Source organism: Ranitomeya variabilis, chromosome 2 (genome assembly GCF_051348905.1).
Source record: "Ranitomeya variabilis isolate aRanVar5 chromosome 2, aRanVar5.hap1, whole genome shotgun sequence".
Taxonomy (NCBI): Eukaryota; Metazoa; Chordata; class Amphibia; order Anura; family Dendrobatidae; genus Ranitomeya; species Ranitomeya variabilis.
Window position 1 is genome coordinate 467,754,095 of NC_135233.1, and position 20,664 is coordinate 467,774,758.

General features: G+C 46.3%; 1 protein-coding gene across 2 annotated transcripts in view; it reads right to left on the reverse strand.

Annotated features, from left to right (window-relative positions):
• LOC143806765 (kelch domain-containing protein 1-like) overlaps positions 1-20,664 on the reverse strand; it is a 38,382-nt gene that overhangs the window by 14,457 nt on the left and 3,261 nt on the right. For both annotated transcript variants that reach the window (XR_013221557.1, XM_077287641.1), the window contains exons 2-7: positions 18,902-19,075; positions 17,379-17,469; positions 3,019-3,238; positions 2,649-2,771; positions 1,895-2,082; positions 1,599-1,795 (exon numbers count right to left, since the gene is read on the reverse strand). Coding sequence is in view for 1 of the 2 variants with exons in the window: in XM_077287641.1 (XP_077143756.1) it covers positions 1,599-1,795; positions 1,895-2,082; positions 2,649-2,771; positions 3,019-3,238; positions 17,379-17,469; positions 18,902-19,075 (993 nt within the window). In the remaining variant the exon portion in view is untranslated. The remainder of the gene's footprint in view (positions 1-1,598; positions 1,796-1,894; positions 2,083-2,648; positions 2,772-3,018; positions 3,239-17,378; positions 17,470-18,901; positions 19,076-20,664) is intronic.

Here is a 20,664-nt window from a genome sequence, read left to right on the forward strand (position 1 = left end):
CCAGACCTGATACAGAAGCCTGGACCTCCTCTCTTATCATGGCTCTCATATTTGACATAAGAGAAGCCTGCTCCTCTCCTATGATTCTGCAGGTGCACGCTTCACATAGGGGTTTCTGCCAGGTATCTTTCAGTTTGGCTGCGCAAATAGGACATTTTTTGCTTTTGCCAGGCTTCTTTAACGGTTTTTCTGGTAATGAGGCCGCCTATAGAAAAATAACAAAACTCCAGGATAATGCCCCATTTTTTATTTTTTTTTAAATGTCCATAATACCGGTCCCCTGGTCTACTCACTAGCGCCGTGGACTCCTGCCCTTCTCTAGCTGCGTCCTCCATGATGCACCGGAGATCGCTTACTGCACATACCATATATTTCTGCTCGTCTGTTCATCTGTACAGCGCTCCTGCGCTCACTACCGTTTCCTGTTTCGGAGACGCCGCCCGCCCCCCTCAGCCGCAAACCGGAAGTGACGCGGCCGGAAAGAGAGGATGGTGCAGCGACGATTTGCTTCCTCATGCCGGCCGCATGGAGACGCCGACGTCCGCAGAGGCAACCGGCAGGATCGCATGCACCAGGGGGCGTGACGGAAGGATCGAGAGCCCCCGGCAGGGGGAAGCGACCCTCATACCAGGAGCAGCGCTACACTGGTAGGCAGAGGGACCCTCGGGCGGGTGTCGGCCAGCGGGTGCCTCATGGAGGGAAGGGTGAGGCAAAGCCCCCCGATCCACAATCCCCCCGCACAGAACAGTAGCTCCTCTCGCCGTTCCTATCCATAATGGGACAGGAAAAACACTGAAGGGTGGTAGGGGGAGGGTCCTTTTAACCTCTCGTGTTTCCTGTCCCATCATGGATAAGAAGGACGTCCTCCAGTGTGCTGTCAGGTGGTGACCTGGAAAAAATGGTTTTGTAAATTTTGTTGTAAAAATGAGAAATCACTGGTCAAATTTTAACCCTTATAACTTCCTAGCAAAAAAAAAATTTGTTTCCAAAATTGTGCTGATGTAAAGTAGACATGTGGGAAACGTTATTTATTAACTATCTTGTGTCACATAACTCTCTGGTTTAACAGAATAAAAATTCAAAATGTGAAAATTGCGAAATTTTCAAAATTTTCGCCAAATTTCCGTTTTTTTCACAAATAAACTCAGAAATTATCGACCTAAATTTACCACTAACATGAAGCCCAATATGTCACGAAAAAACAATCTCAGAATCGCTAGGATCCGTTGAAGCGTTCCTGAGTTATTACCTCAAAGGGACACTGGTCAGAATTGCAAAAAACGGCAAGGTCATTAAGGCCAAAATAGGCTGGGTCATGAAGGGGTTAAAGATTGGTCAGAGATCTGTGCATGTAAATACAGCTTTGGGTGACCCATCGCTAACTTGGGCTGTAACCAGCAAAATCACAATGTTATTTTGGATCAGCATACATTGCACGTGTAGGAGAGTGGATATTAGGAGCAGGTTTTTGTTTTGTTGATGCTATGACTAAGACCAGACACCCAGCATACAATAAATATATAACAGACTAGCAGGCTGCCTAAACAAGTAATGTATTCACCGCATAAATATTCATTTCAATCGTCTTTCATTCTTACCCAGAGCGTGCAGCAGGTTTATCCCCCTGAACAATGGGCTTATACCATATCTCATGCTGTGGATCAAAGATGTAGAGAGAATCACTGCAACCATCTGGTATTGGGTGGGGACGTGGGAAAACTCCACCAAATACAAATAACTCTCCAAGAAACTGAGAACAGGAGTGATAAGATAGAGGTGGGACTTTACCTTTCGACTAAGGGAGAAAAAATAAAAAGCAACCAAAGTAGTCATTACAATAAGTAGCAAATACAAAGATAACTGCTAAATTTGGTTAGAAAACTAGCTCACCGACCTCCACACTCCTCCATCTCCATGTCACGGTATCCAAGATATGAACATCATTAAACCACTTTTTGTTTTTGGAACCTCCAAACACATATATTCGGTGGCTCTCGGGGTCAAACACTGCAGTGTGGCCTGTGCGTGCTTCTGGACTGGAGTGGTCTGCTAATGCTTCCACAGGAGACCAGGTCTTGTCAGCTAAAATCAGCACCATTGTTGAGAAGTCATATAACACATAAAGAGCTTCATCTCATAATTATCCAGTCTTCCTGCAACTGAATACATTCTATGGTTCCTTAAAAGAAGCAATTTCAAGATAAAGAAATACTATGGCACTGAGTCATCAAAGTGTTTATGCCATAATTCTGGCTTACAAAAGGCGGGGCCGAGCCTTTGCGGCGGCGGCAGCGGGGCCGAGCCTTTGCGGCGGCGGCAGAGGGGCCGAGCCTTTGCGGCGCCGGCAGAGCCTTTGCGGCGGCGGCAGAGGGGCCGAGCCTTTGCGGCGGCGGCAGAGGGGCCGAGCCTTTGCGGCGGCGGCAGAGGGGCCGAGCTTTCGCGGCGGCGGCAGCGGGGCAGAGTGGTCGCGGCGGCAGCAGCAGGACCGAGCCTGCATGGCAGCAGCAGCAGGGGCAAGTCAGCATAAGCTGCATGTAGCAGTATTGCATATATGTATGCGCTGCAGAACATGTACATAAGCGTGGTGTAAAGGCACAGAGCAGACTACAATGCAATGGCGGGCAGCATTACAATTCTTCTCTCTTTACCTGTATTAAGTTTCCACATGGAGTCCTTACAGAACAGCATTCGTGTACCTTGTCCACCAATGAGAATCACAGTCTGAGAGTCAGCGGGACATAAGGCATGCCCCCAGCGCTCTGTAGGGCCCCCTAATGAAGAGATAAACAATTGTCACCATGGCTGCATGCTGAATTGGGTTTCTATAGTCTTTGTAGGGTTTGGTTGGCTTCAACCATAGTCAGTTGTAGCCGGAAAACGTTCACACATAGAAAATACACTGAATATTTTCCATTCAGATACGTGAATGGAAATTTTGCAGTGTATTACACTAATGTAATGCATATATAAATCCAATTGGAAGTAAAGTTATCATTGCCGATCAATAACTAAACTCACCTGAAATAGTCCCCTTTCCTTTACCCGAAGTCACCTTCATGAGAGCGCCATCTTTACCAGCCTTGGCAAGAGCGCCATCTTTACCAGCCTTGGCCTTTTGCTGTATAACTGGTCCTTTCACTGACTCTTTATTAGGACAAATGTTATCTTCTACGTCTTCTTTCAGCCTTTTCCTCTTCTTGCATTCATGATTTGGGTGACTTTTGGCTTTAACAGATACCTGTAGTGAATAAATAATTATCTGCCTTCTGAAATAACAGATGTTACCTTTTACCTTTTTTTATGATTTATTTTGGAAGGCTATAGGTGTTGGAAGAATTGTTGTTCAGCGAGTCGCCACTTTTCAATTACTAACAGCCTCAATCTATGACTGTACATAGAGAAAAAAAAAAAAGGCAATTCAGGAAAAAAAACAACTCCAGTTTCCTAAAGTGTCTTCTATTTATAAAAAAAAATGTTTTTTACGTACCGGTAATAGGATTTTACAGAGTCCACGAGAGCACCCCAACGAGAGAGTTTGTGTTTCAGAGTACAAGGGACACCGCCATTGAGTTAGTACACAATCATATATACTTAAACATTACTAAATACCATCGCCTCTAAAGAGTGATAACTAAAGGCACACCTTCCAATAGAGTGCAGGAATCCAGTGATTAACTACGGGGGGGGAATGTGCGGGTGCTGTCATGGACTCTGTAAAATCCTATTACCGGTACGTAAAAACCGGTTTTCCTATCGCCACGACAGCACCCTTACCAGAGACTTTCAGAGATCCATCACCTGGGTGGGACTACAGCACTAAGTACTGTACGGCCAAAAACTAAACTGGCCTCTGAAGATAAATCAAGACGGTAATGTCTATAAAAAGTGGAAGGAGATGACCACGTTGCCGCCTTACATATTACATCTATGGAGACGTCCGCTCTTTCCGCCCAGGATGAGGCCATGGCTCGAGTGGAGTGGGCCTTGATGCCTTCTGGAGGTATCTGACCCTTGGCAGTATAAGCAAGAAATATCGTATCTCTTATCCATCTGGCAATAGACGCTTTTGTTACACTCGCTCCTTTCCTTGGATTCTGAAAGGAAACAAACAGAGCCCTACTCTGCCTCCCTGGTTCTGTTTTGTGCAGGTATTCTAATAGTGTTCTTCTGACATCTAGCCTATGACATTTCTGCTCTTCGGCTGAAACGGGATTGTCACACAATGATGGCAAAACTATCTCCTGACTTCTATGAAATTTGGAGGCTACTTTGGATAGATACGCTGGATCTGGTTTTAGAACTATTTTATCCTGAAAAACCATTAAATAAGGAGGGTCTATTGACAAAGCTTGTAAATCACTCACTCTCCTAGCTGAGGTCAGGGCCACCAGGAAGGCTGTTTTTAAAGTTACGTTTTTTTAAGGAGACAGAGTCTAAAGGCTCAAAGGGAGGCTCTGTTAAAGCATCCAATACCAAATTTAAATCCCATGGTGGTAATTTAGGAACACACACTGGGTTACTACGTTCAGTGGCTTTAATAAATCTGGATACCCATCTATTCCCTGCCACATCACTGTTATATAATGCTCCCAAAGCTGATATTTGGACTCTAAGGGTATTTACCGCCAAGCCCAATTCTCGGCCTTTTTGTAAAAATTCCAAAATAGCCGGAATTGGAACTTTGCCAGAAAAGGGATGTTGGTAAAAGGCAAGGAACTTTTTCCAAGTTTTGGAATAAATTTTAGTGGTAACTTCTTTCCGGCTAATTAAAAGGGTAGATATCAGAGCCTCCGAAAACCCTTTCCTCCTCAATACCTCCCTCTCAAATTCCACGCCGTCAGATGTAGGGGATTCCACATTGGGGTAACGGAATGGACCCTGGGAAAGAAGTTCCGGACTGGCCGGCAATACCCAGGGGTCGGTCACCGACATTGCCCTGAGTACAGAGAACCACGCCCTCCTGGGCCAGAAGGGGGCAATCATGATCACTCCAGTGAATCTGAAGGGAGTCTATTATACAGGGTTTGTCTGCTACCTAAAGCGAAGCAAACTTCCTAGTTTGTCTGTTCTCCCTTGTTGCAAACAAGTCTATATCGGGTAACCCCCACAGGTCTACTATCTGTTTGAATACCTGACGATCTAGAACCCATTCTCCCTGACGAAGAGAATGACGACTGAGGTAATCTGCCTCTGTGTTGAGCTCCCCTCGAATGTGCACGGCTGAAAGAGAACGAAAGTGAGCTTCGGCTATGAGGAGTATGTCCGTAGCAGTGTTCATTAGGGAACTTGACCTTGTCCCTCCTTGGTGGTTGAGATATGCTACTACTGTTGTGTTGTCTGACTGGATTCTTACATGTGAATCCCGCAGAGATGGTAGCAACCTGAGTAGAGCTTTTTTTACTGCCATAAGCTCTTTCCAATTTGAGGACTCCTGAGCTTCTAAGAGAGACCATTGCCCTTGAGTCCAAACATCTATGTGAGCTCCCCAACCTATCGGACTGGCGTCGGTTGTCACCGTGTTGTCTGGTACAATACTCCAGTGCACCCCTTTCTCTAAATGTTCCATATTTAGCCACCATCTTAGACTGTCTAGAGCGAAGGTGGACAGCCTGAGTCTTCTGCCTAATTGACCTTGAAGACTCTTCTCTGCATCCAAGACCTGGGCCTGTAATACTCGAGTGTGGAATTGAGCCCATTGGACGGCCGGTATGCAAGATGTTAGGGATCCCAGAAGGGACATAGCATCTCTCAAAGTCAGATCTGGTGTTTCTATCACAGTACTGACTTTGTGCACAATCGTCTGCTTTTTCTTTTCCGGAAGGAAACATAGTTGTTCTTCTGAATTTAGCAGAATACCCAAGAAAGTCTGAGTTGTTGATGGCTCCAATCTTGACTTTTCCATATTGACTAGCCAACCCAAGTCCTGTAAGGAAGATATTACATGCTTTAGTCGACTCCTACACTGAAAAAACGAATTTCCTACTATCAGGAAGTCATCCAAGTAGGGTATAATTAATGTATCTCGCTCTCGGACATAGGCCATTACTTCCGCAATGACCTTAGTAAACACTCTCGGTGCCATTGATAACCCAAATGGCATTGCAGTAAACTGGAAGTGTCTGACCTGATTGTTTAAGCGCACCGCCATTCTGAGGAATTGTTGATGATCCTTGTGAATAGGCAGATGGTAATACGCATCTTTTAAATCCAGGACTGTCATATAGCATCTGGGAAAAAGAAGTTTAGTTGCCGTTTTAATCGACTCCATTTTAAAGGCATGGTATTGTAGATATTTGTTCAATCTCCGTAAATTTATGATGGTTCGGAAGGATCCATCTGGTTTGGAGGTTAAAAATAAAGGGGAATAGAACCCTTTCCCCTGCTGATGTTTCGGAACCTCAACTATCACTTCCTTTTGTATTAACGTCTGAACCTCTTTTTCCAGGGTCTTCTGTTGGACTAAGGAATCGGGGGCAGTCAAAATATAAAAATTCGAAGGTCTTTCCCGGAATTCTAATCTTAACCCTGACTTAACTATACCCAGAACCCAATTGCTCGAAGTTATTCTGGCCCACTGAGTATAGAAGTGCTTCAATCTGCCCCCTACTGGAATACTAACGGTAATTCCTTCTGCGTCTTGAGGAGGATGAAGAGGCATTAAAGTCCGGACCTTTCTTTTTCGGCTCTGTTGACTCCCACTCTCGGTTCTGGTAAGGTCTCCGGTACGGCAAGCGTCTCTTGAAGGTATTCCTAAAGGTAGGATTGAATATTTTAGGAAAACCTTTCTTCCTATCCTCAGCTTTAGCTAGGATATCGTCCAATACCGGGCCAAACAGGTACTCACCCCTACACGGAATTGTACAAAGTTTAGCTTTTGCCTGGGCATCCCCCTTCCAGTTTTTAAGCCATAGGGCTCGGCGGGCGGCGTTCGAAAGACCTGCTGACCTGGCTGCCAGCTTCAGGGAATCCACCGATGCATCCGCCAAATACGCCACACCTTCTCGTATTTGTGAAAGGGAGCTCAGTATTTTATCTCTAGGAACTTTGGATTTTAACTGTTCTTCCAGCTGAGTTATCCAAACCATGACGGACCTAGCTGTACATGTACTCGAGATCGCCGGCTTGAATGCTCCAGCCGAAGACTCCCACACTTTCTTCAATAACATATCTGCTTTCCTATCGGACGGATCTTTTAGCAGACCTACATCCTCCAGAGGCAGGGTACCAGCTTTAGATGTAGAAGCCACCGCTGCGTCCACCTTTGGGACCTTCATCCATTCTGTCAAATCATTATCATCAAAGGGATACCTTCTTTTTGCTGACGACGGTAGGAACCGCTTGTCTTGTTTATCCCATTCCCGCTTAATAAGGGTTTTAACCGTATCTACCACCGGGAATGACTTACGACTCTTCTGGCACAAGCCCGCAAACATTATGTCTTGCACAGACCTCGGTTCCCTGTTTTCCGCCATGCCCATGGTTGCTCGGACCCCTTTGACTAACATATCCATATTCTCTACCGAAAAACATGGCCTTCCCTCCTCATCTGAGGATGATGGTGATGGTGATGAGAAGCGGGAACATTCACCTTCCACAGATGGGCTAGATCCAGGAGATATGTCCCTGACCGACCTTTCATGGTGGCTGCCTCTAAGGGAATAACTTATCTCTTCCCTGATGACAGTTCTGAGGTCTGATGGACGAAGGGGGGCTTCCTCTTCTAAGGTCTGAGATGCAAGCCTGGCAAAGCCTCTTAGTGTAACTGTCAGGCATTGGGGTCATGCGTAAAGCACATTGCTTATGTTTTGATTTAGATGACTTTTTTCCCTAAAACAAAGCACAGAATAGTAGACCATGTCAGCATCAGGTGTACTATTAAGACTCACCATAAGCTGATCCCGTGAATACCGATTTTGGAGGAGACGAATCCTTCTGTGACACCGGGGCGCCTGCATGCCGCTGCCCCCGTACCACTTTGCTGCTGCTTCCTGAGCGGCCGCTACCGCTCTTGCTGCGCTGCTCTGATCCCTCTCCCTGAGGGTGCTCCGCGTCCCCTACTGAGGACATCTTGCTGCACGGCACATTCCATAGCTGCCGGTCTTTCATATGAGCAGCCGCACTCCTCCCCCGGCTTACCCCGGAAGTGTAACAACTACTTCCGGGTTCGCCGGCGAGAACGCTGAACCCTGCGCCTGCACTGAGGACCAGGACGGCACTGCCTGACTCCTGGAACGTGCTCCGTATGGCCAGACGAGGGGGGGTCTGCACGCAGGACACCCCCGACGCTGCTTCCGGGCCCCCGATTCTGCCGTTCCCGATGGATACCGCACAGAGGCATGGCGGACCCGGGTAAGATCATCCTGCAGGCTCCCGCCATCCGGACAGGAACCCAAACTGGAGTGGCGAGGGGGACCGCCCCTTTAAATCCTGTAGGTTCCTGTCCGGATGGTGGGCGGATCCCCTCTCTCGTTGGAGTGCTGTCGTGGCGATAGGAAAAAATCTTGTTGGGTTTGTTCGCATTTAAAAGACATGGTGTGAACACAGTCATAGAGTGACCCTGAATCTGCTCTGACTCCTATACAGTCTTCTCAGCTCCTTCTGCTATATAGTATACTGCTCGTACAATGTAAAAGGTTAAATTGAATTTACTGAATGCAATCCCTCCCTATATCTATGAGATATATACATACATATATGTATATAATATATAGGTATATCTATCTATCCATCCATTATCCAGAAAAATGAAGGCAGCACTCCAATAGAAAAAATGAAAGTGGTTTATTGGCCCATGTGTGACGTTTCGGTCCAAGATGTGAAACTTTCTCAAGCTTGAGAAAGGTCCACATCTTGGACCGAAACGTCGCACATGGGCCAATAAACCACTTTCATTTTTTCTATTGGAGTGCTGCCTTCATTTTTCTGGATAATAAGCATGAGGCTTGGTATATACCTGGAAGGATTTTTTGCACCCTTTGTTTTCTTTTGGTGCTGCTTTTGTTTTCTTTATCTATCTATCTATCTATCTATCTATATAATCGTCTAAGGGGTACTTCCGTTTGTCTGTAATGGAAATCCCGCGTCGCTGATTGGTCGCAGGCAGCAGGTCGCGACCAATCGGCAACAGGCTTAGTACGGCCGCAATTGGCCCCTCCCTACTCCCCTCCAGTCAGTGCCAGTGTGTCGCCCCATCCCAGACCAATTTTTTACTATTGATGCTGCCTATGCAAAATTAATAGTAAAAAGATATAACGTTAAAAATAATTTAAAAAAAAATAAAAAAAATTGTGCTATTCTCACCTTCCGCCGTCCACCGATGCTGCTGCCAGCTTCCGTTCCCAGTGATGCATTGCGAAATTACCCAGATGACTTATCGGTCTCGCGAGACCGCTAAGTCATCTGGGTAATTTCGCAATGCATCACTGGGAACGGAAGCTGGCGGCAGCATCGCACGCATCGGGACAGCTTCGGTGGACGCCGAAAGGTGAGTGAGTATGTAACTATTTTTTATTTTTATTTTATGTTTTTTTTAACAGGGATATGGTGCCCACACTGCAATATACTGCGTGGCCTGTGTTATATATTACGTGGGCTGTGCTATATACACTACGTGGCTGCACTATATACTACGTGGCTGCGCTACACTGTGTTCCAAATTATTATGCACAAAGAGTTTAGGAGTGATAAGGTTAGAATTTTTTTGTTTGTCATTTAAACTCATTGATGGTGATGTGTGTCAGGGCTCTTTATATCACTGAAAGCAATTGCAGATACCTGTGCAAGGTTTGGCAGGTGTGTCCAAATAAAGGCAAGACTACTTAAGAAGGCTGTTCCACATTATTAAGCAGCCTACATTTTTTGCCAAAATGGGAAAGAAAAAGGATGTGTCGGCTGCTGAGAAGCAACAAATTGTGGAGTATATAGGTCAAGGCATGACTACAATCAACATTGCCAAGATACTTCATCGTGATCATCGCACAATCAAGAAGTATGTAGCTGATTCCCAGCACACACGTGTGCGTGCTGATAAGGAAAAATTGAGGACTCTTTCCAACAGGCAATTGCGTAAGGTTAAAAGAGCAGCTGCAAAAATGCCTTGTCATAGCAGCAGACAAGTTTTTGAAGCTGCTGGTGCCTCCAACGTCCCCAGAACAACAAGATGCAGGGTCCTTCAGAGGTGCGTAAGCCATCCTGTCGACCACCTCTATCCACTGCACACAAGCAGAAACGGCTCCAGTGGGCCAAACGATACATGAAGACTGACTTCCAAACTGTTTTGTTCACCGATGAGTGCCGTGCAACGCTCGATGGTCCAGATAGAAGGAGTGGAGGATGGCTGGTTGATGGACACCCCATGAAAACACGGCTAAGGCGCCAACAAGGAGGAGGTGGAGTAATGCTTTAGGCTGGAATCATGGGGAGAGAGATTGTCGGCCCCTTTATGATCCCTGAAGGGGTAAAGATGAACTCCATAATCTATGTGGAGTTTCTAAAACAACACTTCCTGCCATGGTTCAAGAGGAAGAACCGTGCTTTCCGCAGCAAGATCATTTTCATGCATGATAATGCATCGTCTCATGCTGCAAAAAACACATCTGCATCTCTGGCTGCTATTGGCATAAGAGGACAAACTTATGGTGTGGCCACCATCTTCCCCTGGCCTCAACCCCATTGAGAACCTCTGGAGCATCATCAAAAGGGGTGTCTATGATGGCGGGAGGCAGTTCACATCTAAGCAACAGCTCTGGGAGGGTATTCTGTCCACATGCAAAACAATTGAAGCAGAAACTATCCAAAAACTGACAAATTCAATGGACGAGAGAGTTCAGAAGCTTCTTTCGAACAAGGGGTCCTAGGTGCAAATGTAACATCACCTAGAATAAAGTTTTCACTTGAAAACTGTTTGGTTTCCTTTTGTAATAAGCTAATAATGCTTATAACTTCACAATTGACCATTTTTTTGGTCAAAATAAAAAAAAAAAAAAAAAAAAAAAAAAGGTTGAAAACTCTGCTGTGCATAATAATTTGGAACATGCATTTTTAGTGTTTATTTTTTTTAAAAAAGATACTGTTTTCATAGGCAGTTTGTTCCCAAACATTGCAATTATACTAGAATAGTAGATGACTGGAAAATAACAATGACTGCAATTCAGATAGGTAATTTAGAGAAAATATGAGGAAATATTATTTGCATAATAATTTGGAACACAGTGTATATACTACGTGGCTGCGCTATATACTACGTGGCTGCGCTATATACACTACGTGGCTGTACTATATACTACGTGGCTGCGCTATATACTAAGCGTACTGTGCTAAGCGTGACATACATACATACATATTCTAGAATACCCGATGCGTTAGAATCGGGACACCATCTAGTATAGATATATAGGTATAATATATAGATATATATAGGTATAATATATAGATATATACAGTATAATATCTATAATACAAGGCTGGGAGCGTCACTCTGTCCATCCCCTTTATAGACTGCGCAAGCGCAGACGCCTGCGCAGTCTGGACCCCACAGAGTGACGCAGCCCAGGAGATCGCGGTATGCTTAAGCACTGAACACATATTATTATTATTATTATTATTATTTATTGTTATAGCGCCATTTATTCCATGGCGCTTTACAAGTGAGGAGGGGTATACATAATAACAAGTACAATAATCTTGAACAATACAAGTCATAACTGGTACAGTAGGAGAGAGGACCCTACCGCGATCTCCGACGGAGAAAGGACATGCCAGAAGGGTGAGTATGGTATATTCACCTGTCCCGTTCCACCGCTGCGCGCCGCTCCATCTTCCGCGACCTCGGCCTGTAACGTTCAGGTCTGACGTGATTAGTGCGCGCCCTCTGACTTTGGCTGCTTTCACACTAGCGTCGGTACGGGGCCATCGCGCTGCATCGGCCCGACGTATCGACGCATACTGTGAAAGAAATGCCCGATGTGGGCAGCGGAAGCAGTCTTACGACGCTTCCGCTGCCCCATTGCAAGGTCCAGGGAGGAGGGGGCGGAGTTCCGGCCGCGCATGCGCGGTCGAAAATGGCAGACTCGACGCACAAAAAAACGTTACATGTAACTTTTTTTGTGCCGGCGGTCCGCCAAAACACGACGCAACCGTCGCACGACGGTTGCAACGTGTGGCACTGCGTCGCAATGCATCGCTAATAAAAGTCTATGGAGAAAAAACGCATCCTGCGGGCAACTTTGCAGGATGCGTTTTTTCTCCACAACGACGCATTGCAACGGGCAGTGCCCGACGCTAGTGTGAAAGTAGCCTTAACAGTCACAGACAGAGGACCCGGAAGACAGAGCGCAGCACAGCACAGTGGTGGAATGGTGACAGGTGAATATAGCAAGTGCCGGGGGCCTGAGCCAGTTGCGACTCCGGCACCTGACCCCCATAGCGTTCTGGTGTCCCCACCTGACCCGGCGACGATAGAAGACTATATAAATTGTTTTTTTTAATCGCAGCAGCATACGGTGCATATTATACAATGGAGCATCTTATGGGGGCCATCACCCTTTATGGATCAGTGTACGGGGCATATGGATGGGAGCAGCACATGACAGGATGGGGGCGCAGGAAGAGAGTAGCACATGACAAGATGGAGGCGCACAAAACAGGATGAGGGCGCAGGATGGGGGTTGCACATGACAGGATGGAGCCCATATACCAATATAAATGCACGCCACCCGGGCGTAGAAAAGGTTATATATATATATATACAGTGGGGCAAAAAAGTATTTAGTCAGTCAGCAATAGTGCAAGTTCCACCACTTAAAAAGATGAGAGGCGTCTGTAATTTACATCATAGGTAGACCTCAACTATGGGAGACAAACTGAGGAAAAAAAAAAAAAAAAAAAAAAAAAAAAAATCAAGAAAATCACATTGTCTGTTTTTTTATCATTTTATTTGCATATTATGGTGGAAAATAAGTACCGTATATACTCGAGTATAAGCCGACCCGAGTATAAGCCGACCCCCCTAATTTTGCCACAAAAAACTGGGAAAACTTATTGACTCGAGTATAAGCCTAGGGTGGAAAATGCAGCAGCTACCGGTGAATTTCAAAAATAAAAATAGATGCTCCATACTGTTCATTATGGCCCCATAGCTGTGCCATATAGTGCTCTGCACCATTATTGCCCCATAGCTGTGCCATATAGTGCTCTGCACCGTTCATTATTGCCCCATAGCTGTGCCATATAGTGCTCTGCACCATTATTGTCCCATAGCTGTGCCATATAGTGCTCTGCACCATTATTGCCCCATAGCTGTGCCATATAGTGCTCCGCACCGTCCATTATTGCCCCATAGCTGTGCCATACAGTGCTCTGCACCATTATTGCCCCATAGCTGTGCCATATAGTGCTCCGCACCGTCCATTATTGCCCCATAGCTGTGCCATACAGTGCTCTGCACCATTATTGTCCCATAGCTGTGCCATATAGTGCTCCGCACCGTCCATTATTGCCCCATAGCTGTGCCATACAGTGCTCTGCACCATTATTGCCCCATAGCTGTGCCATACAGTGCTCTGCACCGTCCATTATTGCCCCATAGCTGTGCCATACAGTGCTCTGCACCATTATTGCCCCATAGCTGTGCCATACAGTGCTCTGCACCATTATTGCCCCATAGCTGTGCCATACAGTGCTCTGCACCATTATTGCCCCATAGCTGTGCCATACAGTGCTCTGCACCATTATTGCCCCATAGCTGTGCCATATAGTGCTCTGCACCGTCCATTATTGCCCCATAGCTGTGCCATATAGTGCTCTGCACCGTCCATTATTGCCCCATAGCTGTGCCATACAGTGCTCTGCACCATTATTGCCCCATAGCTGTGCCATACAGTGCTCTGCACCATTACTGCCCCATAGCTGTGCCATACAGTGCTCTGCACCATTATTGCCCCATAGCTGTGCCATACAGTGCTCTGCACCATTACTGCCCCATAGCTGTGCCATATAGTGCTCTGCACCATTATTGCCCCATAGCTGTGCCATACAGTGCTCTGCACCATTATTGCCCCATAGCTGTGCCATATAGTGCTCTGCACCATTACTGCCCCATAACTGTGCCATACAGTGCTCTGCACCATTGCCCCATAGCTCTGCCATATAGTGCTCTGCACCGTCCATTATTGCCCCATAGCTGCTGCTGCTGCAATAAAAATAATAAAACACATACTCACCTCTCTTGCAGCTCCTCGGCGCCATCTTCCCGGCGTCTCCCTGCACTGACTGATCAGGCAGAGGGCGGCGCGCACACTATATGCGTCATCGCGCCCTCTGACGTGCACAGTCAGTGAGGAGAGAGAGAGACGCCGGGAAGATGGAGACAGCGCCCGGCGTGTGGAACGCGGACAGGTGAATATGCGATACTTACCTGCTCCCGGCGTGCCGCTCCTTCCCCCGGACAGCTGGTCTTCGGTGCCGCAGCCTCTTCCTCTATCAGCGGTCACCGGCACCGCTTCATTAGAGAAATGAATAGGCGGCTCCGCCCCTATGGGAGGTGGAGCAGCCTATTCATTTCTCTAATGAGCGGTCCCACGTGACCGCTCAGGGGAAGAGCTGCGGCACCCGGAGACCGTGGGACGGGCAGGGGGAGCGACAGGATCGCCGGGACTAGGTGAGTATGCCTCAGCGCCCTCTCCCCCTCACCCGCCGACCTCACCGCCGACCGTGACTCGAGTATAAGCCGAGGGGGCACTTTCAGCCCAAAAATTTGGGCTGAAAATCTCGGCTTATACTCGAGTATATACGGTATTTGGTCAGAAGCAAACAATCAAGATTTCTGGCTCTCACAGACCTGTAACTTCTTCTTTAAGAGTCTCCTCTTTCCGCCACTCATTACCTGTAGTAATGGCACCTGTTTAAACTTGTTATCAGTATAAAAAGACACCTGTGCACACCCTCAAACAGTCTGACTCCAAACTCCACTATGGTGAAGACCAAAGAGCTGTCAAAGGACACCAGAAACAAAATTGTAGCCCTGCACCAGGCTGGGAAGACTGAATCTGCAATAGCCAACCAGCTTGGAGTGAAGAAATCAACAGTGGGAGCAATAATTAGAAAATGGAAGACATTCAAGACCACTGATAATCTCCCTCGATCTGGGGCTCCACGCAAAATCCCACCCCGTGGGGTCAGAATGATCACAAGAACGGTGAGCAAAAATCCCAGAACCACGCGGGGGGACCTAGTGAATGAACTGCAGAGAGCTGGGACCAATGTAACAAGGCCTACCATAAGTAACACACTACGCCACCATGGACTCAGATCCTGCAGTGCCAGACGTGTCCCACTGCTTAAGCCAGTACATGTCCGGGCCCGTCTGAAGTTTGCTAGAGAGCATTTGGATGATCCAGAGGAGTTTTGGGAGAATGTCCTATGGTCTGATGAAACCAAACTGGAACTGTTTGGTAGAAACACAACTTGTCGTGTTTGGAGGAAAAAGAATACTGAGTTGCATCCATCAAACACCATACCTACTGTAAAGCATGGTGGTGGAAACATCATGCTTTGGGGCTGTTTCTCTGCAAAGGGGCCAGGACGACTGATCCGGGTTCATGAAAGAATGAATGGGGCCATGTATCGTGAGATTTTGAGTGCAAACCTCCTTCCATCAGCAAGGGCATTGAAGATGAAACGTGGCTGGGTCTTTCAACATGACAATGATCCAAAGCACACCGCCAGGGCAACGAAGGAGTGGCTTCGTAAGAAGCATTTCAAGGTCCTAGAGTGGCCTAGCCAGTCTCCAGATCTCAACCCTATAGAAAACCTTTGGAGGGAGTTGAAAGTCCGTGTTGCCAAGGGAAAAGCCAAAAACATCACTGCTCTTGAGGAGATCTGCATGGAGGAATGGGCCAACATACCAACAACAGTGTGTGGCAACCTTGTGAAGACTTACAGAAAACGTTTGACCTCTGTCATTGCCAACAAAGGATATATTACAAAGTATTGAGATGAAATTTTGTTTCTGACCAAATACTTATTTTCCACCATAATATGCAAATAAAATGATAAAAAAAACAGACAATATGATTTTCTGGATTTTTTTTTCTCAGTTTGTCTCCCATAGTTGAGGTCTACCTATGATGTAAATTACAGACGCCTCTCATCTTTTTAAGTGGTGGAACTTGCACTATTGCTGACTGTCTGTCTGTCTGTCTGTATATATATTACCCCTAGTCCATGCCCTCATCATCTCTCGCCGTGACTGCTGTAACCTCCTGCCCTGTGGCCTCCCCTCTAACTCTCTTGCACCCCTCCAATCTATTCTAATGTCTGCCGCCCGACTAATCCACCTGTCCCCCCCGCTATTCCCCGGCTTCTCCCCTCTGTCACTCCCTTCACAGGCTCCCCATTGCCCAGAGACTCCAGTACAGAACCCTAACTATGACATACAAGGCCATCCACAACCTGTCTCCTCCATACTTCTGTGACCTAGTCTCCCGGTACTTTCCTGCACGCAACCTCCGATCCTCACAAGATGTCCTTCTCTACTCCCCTCTTATCTCCTCTTCCCACAATCGTATACAAGATTTCTCTCGCACATCCCCCCTACTCTGGAACTCTCTACCACAACATATCAGACTCTCGCCTACCACCGAAACCTTCAAAAAGGACCTGAAGACCCACCCCTTCCGGCAAGCCTACAACCTGCAGTAACCACCGATCGACCAAACCGCTGCATGACCAGCTCTACCCTCGCCTACTGTATTCTCACCCATCCCTTGTAGATTGTGAGCCCTCACGGGCAGGGTCCTCTCTCTTCATGTACCAGTCATGACTTGTATTATATATCTATGATAGATAGAGATATATATATATACACATATATTTCATAACAAAAACACAAAACCCACCTCCTGCATAAAAATAATTTATCTTGGATTACACCTAATATTCCCCAGCAGCAGACTAGAGGCCATCGATAACCACACAATTGCAGACCGCTATTTTTAATAGCACAGTTAATTAGATTAAAGGGACACTGTCACCTGAATTTGGAGGGAACAATCTTTAGCCATAGGGGCGGGGTTTTCGGGTGTTTGATTCACCCTTTCCTTACCCGCTGGCTGCATGCTGGCTGCAATATGGGATTGAAGTTCATTCTCTGTCCTCCATAGTACACGCCTGCGCAAGGCAAGAGATCAGCAGGGAGCATTATTAACAGTTTCGCCATGGTTGTAATGAAAAATCTGCTTCTAGGTAATTTGCTAATGTAACTCACAGGACACATGGGTGTAATCAAATAATCAGCTGTATTCAGATACCTTGCTGCTAAAATTATAAAGAAATAAAAAGGGATAAAAATGCATGATAAATAACAGCGACCGTAGTCTTACCTGTCCATGCATAACCATGCTTACAGAAAACTCCCCCTTCCCAGGTTTGTTGCCTTTGTAATCCCCAGATGCACAATCCCAGAGGAAACATCTATAAAACCAACATCAAGAGCTAATCACTTTTTACTCGTGGAAGGGAAGAAATAATAATAATCATACAAAAACTCCCTTAGGCTATGTGCATTGTTTTTGCTGAGTTTTATGTTTTTCAGGAGTTGTGAATTCCTAGAGGAAGGATAAGAAATTATTTTCCCGTACTGAAGCACGGGCATACAGATATACCTAAGTTACCGTACAAAAGTTTTAGGCAGGTGTGGGAAAATTTGCTGGAAAGAATGCTTTAAAAAATAGAAGCGTAACTCATTTATTTTTATCAATTAATAAGATACATGATTGTTGTCCGTACCCACCAATTTTGCCAGGGCAAACCGATTAAGCACGCTGGTATGTAACATGCTAGATCCTATAGGAAATAAGTGGCAGTGAGAGGCTTCTTGCAGCCCCTTATTGCCCTCTAGATATTAAGAACACATGAACAAGAGCGCCCGTGGACATAGTCAGTGGGGTCAGGAGAGCTAGCCGACAGCCAACCGCTATCCCCAAATACAGACCCATGCCAATGCTTTCCTGGCCCTACACCGGTCTGCGTACACCCAGTAATGCTTCTTGGGAGTGCTGCAGTAAATCACTGGCCCCATCAGTGACTTCAGTGGGGTAACAGACTGCAGAAATGTTCTTATTCTCTTGAATAGTAGTCGGGTGTAGTACCCCTCAGTGGCCACTACATTATAATGGCGCTGTGCAGTGCAGCTCTGCTCAATGTATTTACATCCAGCTGCTGCTGAACCTTACAACAAGTAGATTGTTGAAATGCTGGGTGGCAGAACCCCCATCAATCTGATGTTTATGACCCATCCAGTTGATAGGTCATCAATTTCTTGAAACTGAATAACCCCTTTAAGAGGCATCACCACATTATAGCACAAGTAGTCTTTTGAGTACACTACATAAGGTTATTAAGTTCTATTATCCAAGGGTTAACATTTCTCCTTGTGGAGAGTGACAATCCAAGGCTGGCATGTCAAGAGTAAGGAGACTTATAAGCCATGCATGCCCATCTGGAAAATTAAATATGCAAATGGTCTCTTCACAGAGGAAGAGGACTAGAACTCTAGCACCACCTATTGTAAGTAGCAATCCCAATAATCAATATCGACCCTTTAACAAGCCTTGCAATATTACTTAGGATAAAAGCCAAACCAAAATCTCAGTTTGCAAATACGGTGTGTTTTGGGGTGTTGCCCCTCATCAGTGCAAAGTGAGAGATCTGATTTTGCTAGGTGAGAGGCTCTGGACTGGGGTCTAAGGGGGTAACGTTTCTCATAGTGGAGAGGGACAAGCCAAGCCTGACATGTCAGAGTGAGGAGACTTACAAGCCACATGGCTTGTCCCTCTCCACTAGGAGAAACGTTACCCCTTAGACCCCAGTTATCAATGGTAGTAATTTCATTAGAGGCCCTTACCGGGATTCATGGGTCAGGGTTCCGATTCTCTCCACTTCTTGTCCACTAACTTCCAGTTGAACCTCCACTTTACCATCTCTGGATAATCCTGACCAGTCACCCACGCTGAAAACCAACATCTGGGAAGGAATTGGCAAAGTCAAGGTGGCAGTGAAGTTCGGGCAAGACGACAATCTGAGGAGAGAGAAAAAAAAAAAAGAAAACGGATATCATGGTAGATGGAGACCGCACTTGTGATGTACAGGGACACTAAGGGAAATGTATGAGCACATGTTATCGGGCGCCAAGACTAATGTTCATTGCTCAGGAGGCGGGGTGCACGTCTGCTAATAGAGTGACTTCAGCGTGCTGAAATTCTATGCTGCTGCATGTCTCCTAACAGGCAATCCAGGCATGTCTTTCGGCTATCGAACAGCCGTGAGAATTGCAGTCGCGGGGACTCGGGCATAGTTTTTCAGCATGCTGAAAACACTCAGCACTCGGGCATGCTCAGATAACACCTTATCCTAGCATGCTCGCTCATCACTAATTAAAAAGGAACCCGTCTTATTGCACGTGCAGTCTGATCCCTGACGAGGAGAAGCTGAGCAGAATGATAAATGGGTTTGTTGGAAAAGTTTCAGTATAAGGGCGCAGTCAGACGGCTCACCTGACCCGAGCATGACGGCTTCATATATTCCTACACAGCTGTCACGCTCAGGTCGGGATTACCGCCATCCAGTCCGTGCATTCCGGTCCCATTTATACAGTCATCTGACTGCGCTTTTACTTGTATTTTATTCAGTAACATTCCTCTGTATGCATGGGAGTCCAGTGGGCGGTCCTACCAGTGATTGACAGCCCTCGCTACATGTACAGGGAAGACTGTCAGTCACTGATTTCTATCTCTCAAGGATTTCAATGAGTAAAATTCAACTTATACTTATTGATTTATCATGCTTTGCTTATACAGACTGCAGAGAAGTCAATGTCAGCTCAGCACAGAGGTTCAGTACTGGACCCGGGGAGGGTGAGCAAAGCCCTCTTTTTTTGGACAACCCCTTAGGCTATGTTCACACGATCCTTTTTTCGCTGCGGATTTTTCAGGTCCTGATTTGTGAAAACCGCAGTGCAAAACCTGCGGTGGTGTTCACTGCGGTTTTCAATCCTTTTTCTACTGCGGATTCCACTGCGGGTTTCCAGCTGCATTTTCCTATTGGTGCAGGTGGAAACCCGCTGCGGAATCCGCAGACAGAATTGACATGGTACTGCTTTTTTTCCGCTGAAAATCCGCGCTGATTTTCAAGCCGAAAAAGGATAGTGGGCACAGCGGATTTCGTTTTCCATAGGGTTACATTGTACTGTACCCTGCATGGAAAACGTCTGCGGATCCGCAGCTGCAAATCCGCTGCGGATCCGCAGCGAAAAAAGGATCGTGTGAACAAGCCCTTAAACTACACACGATCTGTCTGTCAATACTCCTGACTTCTTTTCTCCCCGGCTACACAAGGATCAGTGCACAGAAGCATACGACACCCACATCAGCTTTACCAGTGATGGGGTCACTTCAGAAGTTCAGAGGAACATTCTCTCCTGTACTTGGAGGTTCCTATGGGGGCCCGGTTACAACGAAATAAAAGGGGATCAATAGGGGAAGGGAAAAAAAAAGTTTGATCTCTGATATTCTCTTGTGGGCCAAATTATTATTATTTTATTTTTTATTTTTTTAGGCTAGTTTCACATTTGCGTTTTAAAACGCAAACGCAGGTGGAGAAAAAAACGCA